This window comes from Bos javanicus, chromosome 2, assembly GCF_032452875.1.
Source record: "Bos javanicus breed banteng chromosome 2, ARS-OSU_banteng_1.0, whole genome shotgun sequence".
Lineage (NCBI taxonomy): Eukaryota > Metazoa > Chordata > Mammalia > Artiodactyla > Bovidae > Bos > Bos javanicus.
This window is the reverse complement of record NC_083869.1, coordinates 90,829,050-90,844,314: the sequence shown is the minus strand read 5'-3', so window position 1 is coordinate 90,844,314 and position 15,265 is coordinate 90,829,050. Positions and strand designations below refer to the sequence as shown.

Here is a 15,265-nt window from a genome sequence, read left to right as displayed (position 1 = left end):
GTTTTCAATTCTCTATATATGTAGGAGTGCAATTGTTGGGTCTAGTATAGTAGTAACTTTGTTTAGGAGCCTTCAAACAGCTTTTAGCAGTGGCTGCACCATTTTATACATTATTCTTACTGACAATAAATGAAGGTTTGTTATTTTACATTTCACCCAGTATTTGTTGTTCTTTTTTTTGTTTTAAATATATATAGTCATCCTAGTGAGTGTGAAGTGGTATCTCATTGTGTTTTTGATTTGTATTTCCCTGATGGTTAATGATGGATATCTTTTCCTGTTCTTATTGGCCATTTGCACATCTTTGGAGAAATGTGTCTATTCAGATCTTTTGTCCATTTTTAGATTGGATTATTTGTCTTTATTTTTGAGTTGTAATAACTTTTCACATGTATTTTGGTTATTAGATCCTTATCAGTTAGATGGTTTGCAGATGTTTTCTCCCATCTTTGGGTTGTCTTTTCACTTTCTGGGTTGTGTCCTTTGCACAAACAGTTTTTGATTTCAGTGAATTGAATGTATCTTTTTAGAAACTTCTTGGCTGTGCTGGGTCTTTGTTCTTTGCACGGGCTGTCTCTAGTTGCAGTGAGTGGGGACCTCTCTATGTGGTGCATGGGCTTCTCATTGCAGCGGCTTCTCTTGTTGTGGAGCATGGGCTCTGGGCACTCGGGCTCAGTAGTTCCCTGGCTCTATAGAGCACAGGCTCAATAGTTGTGGCACACGGGCTTGGTTGCTCCTTGGCATGTGGTATCTCCCAGACCAGAGATCAAACCTGTGTCTCCTGCATTGGCAGGCAGGTTGTTAACCACTGGACCACCAAGGAAATCCCTATTTTTTTCTTTTTTTGCTGTGATTTTAGTGTCATATATGGGACTTCCCTGGTGGCTCAGACGGTTAAGCGTCAGTCTACAATGCGGGCGACCTGGGTTCGATCCCTGGGTTGGGAAGATCCCCTGGAGAAGGAAATGGCAATCCACTCCAGTACTATTGCCTGGAAAATCCCGGGGACAGAGGAGCCTGGTAGGCTACAGTACGTGGGGTCGCAAAGAGTCAGACACGACGAAGCGACTTCACTTTCACTTTAGTGTCATATATAAGAAACTATTATCTCAATCAGGGTCACAGAAATTCACACCTATAGATTCTTTTAAAGTTTTTATGGTTTTAGCTCTTACATTAAGTTTTTGATCATTTTGAGTACTTTTTGCATGCTTTTAGTATGGGTTTGAAGGAGAGTCTAACTTCTTTTGCATATGGCTATCTGTTTTTCCTAGAACACTAATTGAAAGTTCTGTTCTTTTCCCATTGAATTGCTTGGCATCTTTGTCAAAATCAGTTGACTGTAGATATATATGAATTTATTTCGGGACTCTCAATTTTATTCTGTTGGTTTGTAGGCATACTTCAGAAATACTGAGGATTTGGCTCCAGACCGCTGCAGTAAAGTGAATCACTTGATCTTTTGTTTCCCAGTGCATAGGAAAGTTACGTTTACTCGATAATGTGGTTTAAGTGTATAGTAGTGTTATGTCTGGAAAAAAAACAATGTACACACCTTAATTAAAAAATACTTTATTGCTGAAAAGTACTAACCATCATCTGAGCCTTCCGTGAGCTTTTTTTGTTGGGGTAGGATTTGAATTACTGAGAGAATTACCAAATTACTGATTACCAAACTGTGACACAGAGACCTGAAATGAGCAAACACCATTGGAAAAATAGTGTGGGTAGACTTGCTGAATGCAAGTTTGTTACAAACTTTCAAAAAGTTTGTAAAAAACGCAGTACCTGCAAAATTCAATAAAGACAGCACAGGGACTTCCTTGGTGGTCCAATGGCTAGGACTCTGTGCTCCCAGTGCAGGGGCACAGGTTCATTTCTTGGTCAGGCAACTGTGGATCCCATATGCTGCAACTGAAGATCCTGTGTACCACAACAGATCTGGCATAGCCAAGTAAAAAAAAGCGGAGTGTAGTAAAGTAGGTATGCTTGTGTATGTTTCTCCTATGCCATGGATTACCTTTTTAACAATTACTAATTTGTAAGAATTCTTTATATTTACTTATTTTTTCTTGTCTGCTATATATGTTAACGTAAATATTTTCTTCAGAGTCTCGTAACTTACTTATAGGTGGTTTATGTTTTTATTAAGTTGGATTTATCAGTCTCCTTTTTTTTTTTTTTAATGGTTTCTGAGTTAAAATCTTGCTTTAAAGTAAGGATTTACTAATGTCAAGATTAGGAAAAAAGTCTTTCCCAAAGAAGAGGAGAAGATAACTAAATTTTTTTTAATGTTTTAATTAATTTAAACATTAACTAAACATTAATTAATCGGAGAAGGCAATGGCACCCCACTCCAGTACTCTTGCCTGGAAAATCCCATGGATGGAGAAGCCTGGTAGGCTGCAGTCCATGGGGTCGCTAAGAGTTGGACACGACTGAGCAACTTCACTTTTACTTTTCACTTTCATGCATTGGAGAAGGAAATGGCAACCCACTCCAGTGTTCTTGCTTGGAGAATCCCAGGGACGGGGAAGCCTGGTGGGCTGCCGTCTATGGGGTCACACAGAGTCTCGGACACGACTGAAGCGACTTAGCAGCAGCAGTAGCAGCAGCAAGCTCTTTAATTAATCTGGAAATGATTTTAGTTGATGGAGTGAGGTATTGCTCTAGAAGTTTTGTCTGTTCCTGAAATTATCCACAGGATGAGAATTTATTTATTATTTTTAAAGAAAAATACCACACAGCATGCAGGATCTTAGTTCCCCAACCAGGATCATTCCCAGTCCTGGCAGTGAAAGCACCAAGTCCTAACCATTGGACTGACTGCCAGGGAATTCCTTTTTTTTAATTAATAATTATAAACAAAACATGCAACTTCCACTAATATGTATCTGTGAATGTGTTATGTAATCATTAGAATTGGCTTTGAAATTTTTACAGTGTGCAAGTGCCAATATTTTTTTCTGATGGTTGCCTGATAGTTTACTTGACAGTCTCAGTAGAAGAAAATTATCTGTGATCCCATATTTCAATTTGAGTGACTCAGGTTTTTCATTTTACTCATGCAAGAGAAACCAGACTCTGTATGGTGACTTTTTATTTCAGGAAGAATTGCTCAGTCTGCTCTTTTACGGTATATGTCTCTCTTACAGCTTTGACCATCTTTAATGACACTTCAGTGTCACTTCACTTTTTATTCTGAGTTGCCTTTGGGAATTTGTGATACTTTAGATTTTTATTGTGAAAGTAGCATAGGTATGCAATTCTGAAGGAATGCATTTTTGACATACATACTTTTACTTATACTGCTAATTTTAATACCTAAAATAGATTATGTTTTGATGCTTACTCCTTGGAAGGAAAGTTATGACCAGCCTAGACTGCATATTAAAAAGCAGAGACATTACTCTGTCAACAAAGGTCCGTCTAGTCAAGTCTATGGTTTTTCCAGTAGTCATGTATGGATGTGAGAGTTGGACTATAAAGAAAGCTGAACACCGAAAAATTGATGCTTTTGAACTGTGGTATTGGAGAAGACTCTTGAGAGTCCCTTGGACTGCAGGGAGATCCAACCAGTCCATCCTAAAGGAGATCAGTCCTGGGTGTTCATTGGAAGGACTGATGCTAAAGCTGAAACTCCAATACTTTGGCCACGTGATGCAAAGAGCTGACTCATTTGAGAACACCCTGATGCTGGGAAAGATTGAGGGCAGGAGGAGAAGGGGACGGAAGAAAATGAGATGGTTGGATGGCATCACCAAATCAATGGACGTGGGTTAGGGTGGACTCTGGGAGTTGGTGATGGAAAGGGAGGCCTGGCGTGTTGCAATTCATGGGGTCGCAAAGAGTTGGACGCAACTGAACAACTGAACTGAACTGAAACTTGCTTTGAAATGGGTATAAAGCAAGTTTGAGGATGATTATTTTAATAAAACCTGTTAGGAATGCTAAAAAATATTTTGGAGGGAAAATATAGGTGACAAGTTGTATGTGTTTGTATGTAGTATATGTATAATTAAATAATTTGTTTCAGGCAAAGCAAGTAAGTTACACGAAGAGTGATAATCCTTTTCCTCTTTATCTCCTTAGGATAGCAGTGAGATTCACTTCAAAGTGAAAATGACAACACATCTCAAGAAACTCAAAGAATCATACTGTCAAAGACAGGTCTGTATGTTGTAGTATTAAATTCAGTGCTTTATATATCATTAACTTTTCTTTTAAGAAAGCTTGTCAAAAGAAAAGTAATCTTTTGGGAATTCTTTGGTGGTCTAGTATTTAGGACTTTGCAAGAAGAAAAAGAGATCATTTAGGTGTTGGGATAAGGAAAACAGTGGGCTTCCCTGGTGGCTCAGACAGTAGAGAATCTGCCTGCAAGACAGGAGACCTAGATTCTATCCCTGCAGGGTCAGGAAAATCCCCTGGAGGAGGGACTGGTTACCCACTCCAGTGTTAGGATAAGTGAGCCAATAAACTTTTTTTTTTTTTTTTTGCTGTACTGCGTGGCCTGTGGGATCCTAATGCCCGGACCAAGGATTGAACCTATGCCCTTGGCAGTAAAAGTTCAGTCCTCACCACTGAACTGCCAGGGAATTCCCTGTTTCTGTTTTTGATGTTAATTGTTAAGCTCAGTGAAGTCTTATTAATTGGGGCTCAACTAGCTCACATTTGTAATAATATTGATGGGAACTAAAACTGGAAATGAACGTGTATTAGCTGCACTGTGCTAATAGGTACTTAGATACATTCTCATTTACTCTTCACAATAACTCCAAAGAAAATATGTAGTCTTTTACCTCATCTGTAGACAATGGAGTTGATTATTGAGGAGAAACAGTGCAAAAGTGAAAATTAAACTGATTCAGAATTGAAATTGCTGTGCTGTGCTTAGTCGTGTCTGACTCTTTGTGACCCATGGACTGTAGCCCACCAGGCTCCTCTGTCCACGGAATTCTCCAGGCAAGAATACTGGAGTGGGTTGCCATGCCTTCCTCCAGGGGATCTTCCCAACCCAGGGATCAAACCCAGGTCTCCTGCATTGCAGGTGAATTCTTTACCAGCTGAGCTTACCAGGGAAGCCCTAAGGTGCCAGGGGAGATAATATAACATCAAGTTGGAATAATTTTTTATGCTTCAGAGTTTATAGTCTTTAGAAAAAGTTTCTATCTATACTCAGTTCACAAAGGCTTGATAAAATTTTTTCTTATATTTGCTGATATTCATGCAGTGGGACACTTAATTTATCTGAAGTATGGAATTCTTACCCAATAAGAGAGATTGAATCATCTTTCCATTTTGATATTGTAGACTTGCTTCTGTAGAAACTTTTATGACTACAGTATAAGATACTTACTTTTTGAAAGATCTTATATTTAAAATCAAAGAATATTTTGTCCTTGTCAGTTATGTTTAGTAGTTAATATAACCCTGGAAATAATTTAAAAATAGAGAATTTTCTGGTGGTTCAGTGCTTAGGACTTTGCAGTTTGACTGCTGGGGCCCTGGTCAATCCTTGGTCAGGGAACTAAGAAAAAGTTTAAAACCACCTCCAGGGTAAGTTTGCACAGTCTTGTATATATAAGTGTAGTACATATTAGGAAGATTGTTTGAGTTTTTTATGATGTTTTTGGGATAGTATTTAAACATGGCGGAAATTTTTTTTTTTCTAATTTTATTTTATTTTTAAACTTTACATAATTGTATTAGTTTTGCCAAATATCAAAATGAATCCGCCACAGGTATACATGTGTTCCCCATCCTGAACCCTCCTCCCTCCTCCCTCCCCATACCATCCCTCTGGGCCGTCCCAGTGCACCAGCCCCAAGCATCCAGCATCGTGCATTGAACCTGGACTGGCAACTCGTTTCCTACATGATATTTTACATGTTTCATTGCCATTCTCCCAAATCTTCCCACCCTCTCCCTCTCCCACAGAGTCCAAAACACTGTTCTATACATCAGTGTCTCTTTTGCTGTCTCGTACACCGGGTTATTGTTACCATCTTTCTAAATTCCATATATATGCGTTAGTATACTGTATTTATGTTTTTCCTTCTGGCTTACTTCACTCTGTATAATAGGCTCCAGTTTCATCCACCTCATTAGAACTGATTCAAATGTATTCTTTTTAATGGCTGAGTAATACTCCATTGTGTATATGTACCACAGCTTTCTTATCCATTCATCTGCTGATGGACATCTAGGTTGCTTCCATGTCTTGGCTATTATAAACAGTGCTGCGATGAACATTGGGGTACATGTGTCTCTTTCCCTTCTGGTTTCCTCAGTGTGTATGCCCAGCAGTGGGATTGCTGGATCATAAGGCAGTTCTATTTCGTTTTTTAAGGAATCTCCTCACTGTTCTCCATAGTGGCTGTACTAGTTTGCATTCCCACCAACAGTGTAAGAGGGTTCCCTTTTCTCCACACCCTCTCCAGCATTTATTATTTGTAGACTTTTGGATCGCAGCCATTCTGACTGGTGTGAAAGGGTACCTCATAGTGGTTTTGATTTGCATTTCTCTGATAATGAGTGATGTTGAGCATCTTTTCATGTGTTTGTTAGCCATCTGTATGTCTTCTTTGGAGAATCAAAGGAAACTATTAGCAAGGTGAAAAGACAGCCTTCAGAATGGGAGAAAATAATAGCAAATGAAGCAACCGACAAACAACTAATCTCAAAAATATACAAGCAACTCCTACAGCTCAACTCCAGAAAAATAAACGACCCAATCAAAAAATGGGCCAAAGAACTAAATAGACATTTCTCTAAACATGGCGGAAATCTTAACACATTAGTTATTGAGCAGAACTTTCTGATACTTGTGGACTAAATAAATGATTATTGATTTATACTTGTTAGTGAAGTTACTTCTCTTTAAATGAGCCGTCTACTCTCTTTTAGCCATTTTTGTGGAATAAGTGATTAGAAAAATATATTTTAATACCTTTTGTGATACTTATAGTGCTATAAATGCCATCACAGGTTTACTGTAGTTTATCTGGCTTGCTACTGTGCTTTGCCAAATTTCTATGATTTAGTCTGTTTAAAACCAATTTTGCTTGTACAGTTGGTAGCTGGTGTTCATCCAATATCTGATTTTATTTTTATGTTAGCTTATAGATTTGAGAAGAAACTATGTAGAATAGTGGCTAAGAATACACAGGGTTGGGAACAGATTTGGCCTTCAAAGGTTGACCAGCTTGTGTGTCCTCTCTATACCTTAGATTTTCTAGCTGTAAATGAAGATAAGGTGACAATACTCATCTTTTAGGGCCGTTGTGATGAAAAATTTATGATTCTGTATATAAAATATTTGGTATCAGGAGTATCTAGCAAATAGTTTTTACTCAGTTAATGGTAATGATGATAGAATTAGCTGTCTAGTTTTATGTTCTACACATTCTGTTGGAGCTTTCATATTTGCTTTTTGTGCATCAAAGTTTCTGTTATCTCTTAGAAGGTTTATATTTGTACATTTTCTGTCTTTTTAGGGAGTTCCCATGAATTCACTCAGGTTTCTCTTTGAAGGTCAGAGAATTGCTGATAATCACACTCCAAAAGAAGTGAGTATAATTTCTTCTCTGAATTCAAGACATATTTTGAATTTTGCATTGAATGATGTGGTTCGCTGGTACCATTAAACTGCCCTTTTCTTGAATATTCTCTGAGTTAAGTGATATATTATTTGTCAGAGAGAAAAACAACCTTTTGGGTTGAATTTCCCTTTTAGTGCCTTCAAATGTGCCAGTAAAAAGAGGTGAAAAGTAGGGATTGAGTACTTAAATTGTTATAAGGCACATACTATGCCTTTTTAACGATGGACAGATGGTTCTCAAATTTGGCAGATTTCGGGTTCATTTTCATGGTGATAGTGACCTTTAGAGTTCGATTTTGACTTTTGGCCCATTTTGAGAACTTAATATAGAAGCTTGCTGCTAAGTCACTTCAGTCGTGTCCGACTCTGTGCGACCCCATAGACAGCAGCCCACCAGGCTCCCCGTCCCTGGGATTCTCCAGGCCAGAACATGGAGTGGGTGGCCATTTCCTTCTCCAGTGCATGAAAGTGAAAAGTGAAAGTGAAGTCGCTCAGTCGTGTCCAACTCTTAGCGACCCCGTGGACTGCAGCCTACTAGGTTCCTCCGTCCATGGGATTTTCCAGGCAAGAGTACTGGAGTGGGGTCCCATCACCTTCTCCAAATGCAGAAGCTTAGTATATATTTTTGGCTCTGTCATTTTGGGTTATGTTTTTTAATGCTTCTATGCCTTCATTTGTTTTATTGAATATATTGTTTTATTTCTCTGTTTATATATTCCACCTTCTCTACGCTCATTCTCACTCCTACCCCGAGATATCTGAAAGTAATAAAATGTGAGAAAAAGAGTGTGTGTGTATTTACAATTATACAGATTCCCCTCCTCCAAATACAAAATAACATTTCTGATATTTCTGATAGTGGGAATGATGTATGGCTATTATTAGCTTTTTTATTTGAAAACATTTCAAACTTACTGAATGATGAGACTAGTATAATATTCTCCTGTATAACCTTTTTCGTAGATTCTTCATTTATTAACGTTGTGCTGTGTTTGATTTATCATTCTCTGTGTATGTACAGATTATCACTACTGGAGGACCATTTGATATTAATTTGCAGGTGATATGGCTCTTTACCCCTCAGTATTTGAGTGTTATTGTTCTCCTAAGAGTCACAGTTAAATTATCTAATTTAGGTGATTTAACCTTGATACAATACTGTAATTGAATATACAGTCAAAATAATCTGATTTTGCAATTTGTCTCAGTAAGGTCCTTTATAGCTCACCTGCCTTTTTTTTTTTTTTTTAACTTAACCTGGGATCTCATCCAGGATATGCATTCTGCCTGGTTATCATGCCTCTTAGCTTCCTTTTCATATGAAACAGTTACTCAGTCTTCGTTTTTCATTATACTGTTGTTGTTCAGTCGCTAAGTTGTGTCCAACTCTTTGTTTCCCCACGCACACAACAGTCCTGCAGCACACCAGTCTTCCCGGTCTTTCACCATCTCCCGGTGTTTGTTCAAACTCATGTCCATTGGGTTGATGATGCCATCCAACTATGAGGTCCCCTTCTCCTGCCTTCAGTCTTTCCCGGAATCAGGGTCTTTTCCAGTGAACAGCTCTTTGCATCAGGTGGCCAAAGTGTTGGAGCTTCAGCTTCAACATGAGTCTTTCCAATGAATATTCAGGGTTGATTTCTTTAGGACTGACTGATTCATTACACTGATGTTTTTAAAAAGAATTCAGGCCAACTGTATTTTAGATTGTCCTTCATGTAAAGTAATTAGCCTCCAATTAAAATAAATGAATTAAAAAAAAAAAAGAATGTCCTTCAGTTGGGGTTTGTCTGTTGTTTCCTTATGATTAGATTCAGGTTTGAACATTTGGTAGGAGCAACACTGAATGAAGCTGTGAAATTCCAAGTGCATGATGTTAGGAATTATATGATGTCCATGTCTTACTATGGGTAATACTAATTTTGATCACTTAGTTAAGATGGTAACTGCCAGATATTTTATCCATTGTATCATTTTATCCACTGTAGCATTGTATCAATTTATCCAAGTTATTTTGTAATTAATAAGTAATTTGTGGGGAGATACTTTGTATGAGTGATGTTCTTTAGATATTAGCCTGTGGGAACCCCTTCAAGTTGGCACATCTCTTCTTTTGACATCCCTTCATCTTTTTAAATTAAAAAGTTTTTATTTTGTGATGATTTTCAAATTACAGAAAAGTGGCAAGAATAAGTGCAAAAAATTGAACTCTCTTCTACCTAGATTTACCAGTTTTTAACATTTTCCTACCTGTACTTTATGTACTTTATTATTCGCCTCCCCCGCCCCCCACCATATGTGTGTGTATGTGTATCTTCTGAACCATTTGGGAGTAGGCTGCATACACCATGGCCATTTACTAAATATTTTAGTGTGTATTTCTTAAGAACAAGTATTCTCTTTGACATAACTCCAGTACTGTTGTTAAGAGTCAGGACACTGAATACTGTTAGAATACTGTTTCGTCATGTGTCCCAATTTTCCCTTTTATGGTAAGTTTTCTCCCTCATCGTAGGATCCAGTTCAGTGTGAACACATGGTGACTCAGCTGGTAAAGAATCCTCCTGCAGTGAGGGAGACCTGGGTTCCATCTCTGGGTTGGGAAGATCCTCTGGAGAAGGGAATGGCAACTTACTCCAGTATTCTTGCCTGGAGAATCCCATGGACAGGAAGGAGCCTGGTGGGCTATTGTCCATGGGGTCGCAAAGAGTCAGACATGACTGAGCGACTTTCATTTTCACTTTAATTATCTTTAACTTGGAACTTCAGACTGTCTTTGTCTTCATGACATTTACATCCCCCCCTCCCCCCACTGGAGATCAATTTATTTCACCTAAAATACACTTACATTTGGAAAACACTAAGTTATTTGTACTGGAAAAGGTAGTTTAGACCCAGAACAGGAATCCCAGAGAAACCAGATCAGGAAAAGATACTCAGGAATATATAGGGTAGAAAGAACAATGGTGGGGTGGGGCACAGGGAAGAGAAGGGAGACAAAAACTACTACAGTGTAGCCACTGGATCAGAAAACAAACAAAAAAATACAGTAAAATGTATATCTAAAAAATCAACAATGTATCATATTGGTGGGAGAGGGCAAAGATATGGAAAATACCTAGGAAATAAAAATTTCCTGCTTGATTTCAGTAAGTGGGCATTATGGTCAAGAGAGGGGAAAAAGTTCCATGTTTGAAAGAAACAAGAAAATTAACAAGGAAAGATTCAGTCATCACATTTTCATCCTGGAACACCCCAGGGAAAATTAAAACTGATAACGATCTGAACATTAGGAGAAAACAAACTAGTAGCCTCACCCCTGCTTCTAATCACTTACACACAACATCCTCTTCTTACCCCTGTGCCTCCTGTGCTGGGCACTGAACGGAATGAACTCCCAACCTGCCGTGCATCTTCAACATTCCCTCTACCCTCACCAGCATCTTGACAGGCCCATCTGAGTCTCACAGCTTAAGGACTCGACTCCCCAGCCTTCAGTTGCCATCGTCAACACCAGCATGGTGTTTTGTTTTGAACTGGAGGTGGTGGGTGCCTCGTCTGGCTCAGAACTTGAGTCCAGAGTAAAGATTGTCATTACCGAACTCTGTTCTCAGAGAGGGCAAGTGGCTCATCACTGCCAGACATTTACATTTTTGAAGAGTACAAACCAGTTATTTTTCCAGAAAGACTCTCAATTTGGGCTGTTCTGTTAACTCATGACTAGATTTGGATCATGTGTGTTTGTCTGGATTACTGTGTAAATGGTGATGTGTCTTTCTCAGGCTGTAATATCTGGAGTATATCACACTGGGTTTAACAGTTATCGTTTTTTTTTCCTGTGTGGTTAAACCATTTTTCCTGTTGTAATTGAGTAATATGTGGGCACATACTTTGAAACTATGTGACTATCCTTTTTCTCATCAAACTTTCCCCTGTAGGTTTAGTATCCATCTACTTTCTTGAGTACTTCCTTACTGTCTGGCACAAGATATTCCAAACTCATTTTATATTTTCCCTGTCTTAACTTGGTTAAGGCACAGGGATAGGGAGGCCTGGCATGTTGCAGTCCATAGGGTTGCACAGTCAGACTTAGTGACTGAACAACAAAAGCTTGGCATAATCTTACCAACACAGAAGGTTATTTGATACATTTTAGTGACACCTCCCTTACTATCATTAAAAGATTTATCTTTTTAGAAGAATAATGGGGCAGTGGGAAAGAGTAGGTATTTAGGGAGTGACCTCTTTGTACTGTTGCTTATTTACTCTTATCCGACAGTGTACTTCTTAAAGCTGATGGCTTCATATTCACCATAGTTTAAGGACATATGCTACCTTCCCCATTCAAGGGTTCCTTGTACTGTTTGGAATTCTAGTCCTTGCAGTGTTTACCAGGCTAAGTGTGCAATTAAAATTAAATTTTAATAGCATCTTTAATTAATAATTATTTTAACATTCATGTTTTATCACAGTCAAGATATCCGTGACACCAGAACCAATTAATCACTTTAAAAAATTCTAAATCCACTTATTTTTAGATTTCTTAGCATATTTTAATTTTCACATTTTGTAATTCTGCACAAAATTGTCCTGTATAAAATATAGAACTTGTCTCATTAGAGATTACTTGAACTTTCCTTTGAACTGTTTTCATTTGCTTTTGTGATTCACTGTAGTTCACTGGAAACAATGCTGATTTTTGTTTTCAGTCTGCCTATTTCAGTGTTCTTTAACCCTGGCTGCACACCAGAATCAACAGATTTGCAGTTCTTTACAAGCCTCATTGAGGCGTCTATGGGTTTCTATGCAACACCAGCCTCCTTCTGTACAATTTTTTAAATAAAGAATGCTTGTAGTTGAAAGTATTAAAAAACCAAACTACCAAAGTATATAAAATGGAAAATACACTCTAGATATCTCTGCATTCCCATTTCTCAGAGGCAACCATTATTAATAATGTCTTTAAGAAAAACATTCCAGACACTTCACACATATAAAAGAAAATTGCATATATTTTGCTTAATGTTCTGTAAAAGGCATCGTAAAGGGTCTTCCCCCCCCCCCCCCTTTTCTGGAAGAATTGAGAACTGGCCTGAAAAATCAAGCCTATAGAATTGAAGTGTCAAAAGTAGATGTATAATAACTCTTCACTGAGAGTGGTCACTATCAAAGAAAATAATAGTTAAATTCTAGAAGGAATTCTATATAACAAAGCAAACTACTTAGAAATGAACCCTTAGACAGTATTTTTCTAGCCAAAACCCACATATATTTCAAGTGAAGTCAGGTTTTTTGAAAGAGAAGAAAGAGATTCTGTCGAATAATTACATCTGGAAGTAAAATGATTTTTAGAAAACATGGCATCAAACTATTACTTAAACTATTCTATACATGTTTCATTAGATTTAAAACTCCTTTAAGGTACTTTTCAGAAACACTTAAATTTTACATGGTGAATAAACTGGGAAGTAAAGTTGGCTCAGCAAAGTAACATGAATGATTTCATATTGACATAGTATCAGAAGAAAAGAATATACCTCTCTGTTCTTTGGATTAAAGGAAACAAGATTGTTAGTTTCAGAACAGGATAACTATGGATTATTTTTGTATCTTTTTTGCACAGTTGCCACATAGTTGCAGCCAGTTAAAAAAATAGTACTTTGTATTCTACTACTAACACTTTTCTTTCCTCTTACAGCTGGGAATGGAGGAAGAAGATGTGATTGAAGTTTATCAGGAACAAACAGGGGGTCATTCAACGGTTTAGATATTCTTTTTATTTTTTTTTCTTTCCCCTTAATCCTTTTTTATTTTTAAAAATAGTTCTTTTGTAATGTGGTGTTCAAAACATAATTGAAACTGGCACCCCATCTCTTTAAAACATCTGGTAATTTGAATTCTAGTGCCCATTCATTATTGTTTCTTTTCATTGTGCTGATTTTTGGTGATCAAACCTCAGCCCCCTTCATATCACTCTCTCCTTTTTAAAAATTACATGTGTGCATAGAGAGCCCGCCTTTTCCAGGACTGTGCATTTGCAGGCTTGTGATAAATAAGATCAACTAATGCAAGTGTTCCTAATGACTTTCCAGTTGGCCCTGACGTTCTAGCATGTGATTGCTTCACTCCTGGACTATGACTTTCAGTGGGAGATGGAAGTTTTTCGGAAAACAGAACTGTGGAAAAATGACCTTTCCTTAACTTGAAGCTACTTTTAAAATCTGAGGGTCTGGACCAAAAGAAGAGGAATATCCATTTGGAGTCAAAATGACAGAGAATAATGACTAACTCCAAAGATGGCTTCACTGAAGAGAAAGCATTTTAAGATGAAAGAAAAATCTTGTCAGAAGATCCCAGAAAAGATCTAATTTTCATTAGCAGTTAAAGTTATTCATGCAGAAGTGTATACAACAGAACACTGCTCTTTTTGACTTTATTTGTACTTTTTGGCCTGGGATATGGGTTTTAAATGGACAGTGTCTGTACCAGCTTCATTAAAATAAACAAAATATTTGTAAAAACTGTACCCATGTTTATTTTATTTTTAATTGTACAGAAAGAAAAAAAGAAAATGCTTAAAACATAAGGTTTTTTTGCATCATACTGGAAATTATTGTTCATACATGGTACAGATTTTTTTACGGATTATGTGGTGATGATCATGACTTTGAAGCACTGAAAGTTACTGAAGTGCCTTCAGAATTAAGGATTTAATTAAGGTCACAATACCTTCTTAAATACTCACTGTTGTTTTTTAAAAAAATTTGATATTCCTGTATGGTGCATTTATATGATACAGTTACCCAATATGTTGAATAAATGGGCACGCCAGAAATTCTTAATTGATATTGATAATTTCAGTTTTTCCCTTAACAATTTTCAAAATGTTCTCTGTAGTTAAGGTTGTTTATATTTTATTTCTTTATATCATCTTTTCAACTGTAAAATTAAAATACTAAATTAGTTCCTTAATTAGAGGGCTTAACTTTTTCTTTTAACTCCTTAATGAATCACAGAATTCAGAATATATATGCACATATGTAATCCAATTTTGTATTATTCCAAGTAGAATGTCATCTAGCTACTTGAGAAGAGCAAATAAAACCTATCTCTAATGCAAACTATTATAGTTTGAATACCCTCTCAAATTTCCTGTTGAAAAATAATTGGCTTGTCTTATAAATCTTACTTTGACCATACCTGAAAAATTATTTGTATCGTACATATATAGTCTAGGTAAATTAGAACTTTTAGACCATTGTGTTAAATAATACATAGAAATAAGGCCCATTTCCAGAAAGTCCTCATTGAGTTGCATATTTCTGTCAGGCCTGAGAAAACTGATAGGCTATTTGAGCTATCCAGAATGCGCATATATGTAGTTTGGTATCAGCTTTGTTTGCATGTCTGAAGACTTGGCATTTAGGTAGTGGAGCTTAGCTATGGGGGATACTTGATTTTAGTTTATTGGATTCTTCTAAATGCTGTGCATTCTGCTATGGTTAACTGAAAAATGTGCTTATCTGGTTAGCAGTGCTGATAAAATAGGCCTTTAACAGCAACAGTTTAATAGAATATCGATAAGATTTGGAAGGCACCTCGAATAACATTTTAGTGTAGCCACTCTACCTGGTGCTTGACTGCAACTTTTGAAATTTGTAAAAG

At 37.2% G+C, this 15,265-nt stretch overlaps 1 protein-coding gene and 1 non-coding gene across 2 annotated transcripts in view; one reads left to right on the top strand and one right to left on the bottom strand.

The window, feature by feature from the left end:
- The window catches only part of SUMO1 (small ubiquitin like modifier 1), a 28,481-nt gene extending 14,355 nt beyond the window's left edge, over positions 1 to 14,126 (top strand). Inside the window, exons 3-5 of the mRNA XM_061381724.1 lie at positions 4,093 to 4,170; positions 7,497 to 7,568; positions 13,299 to 14,126. Of these exons, the coding sequence (XP_061237708.1) occupies positions 4,093 to 4,170; positions 7,497 to 7,568; positions 13,299 to 13,367 (219 nt within the window). The 3' untranslated portion in view covers positions 13,368 to 14,126. The remainder of the gene's footprint in view (positions 1 to 4,092; positions 4,171 to 7,496; positions 7,569 to 13,298) is intronic.
- On the bottom strand, positions 11,158 to 11,242 carry LOC133236190 (small nucleolar RNA SNORD103/SNORD85). Its single transcript, XR_009732779.1, has one exon. It is a non-coding gene; the product is annotated as a small nucleolar RNA SNORD103/SNORD85 (small nucleolar RNA).
- Positions 14,127 to 15,265: the final 1,139 nt, after the last annotated feature.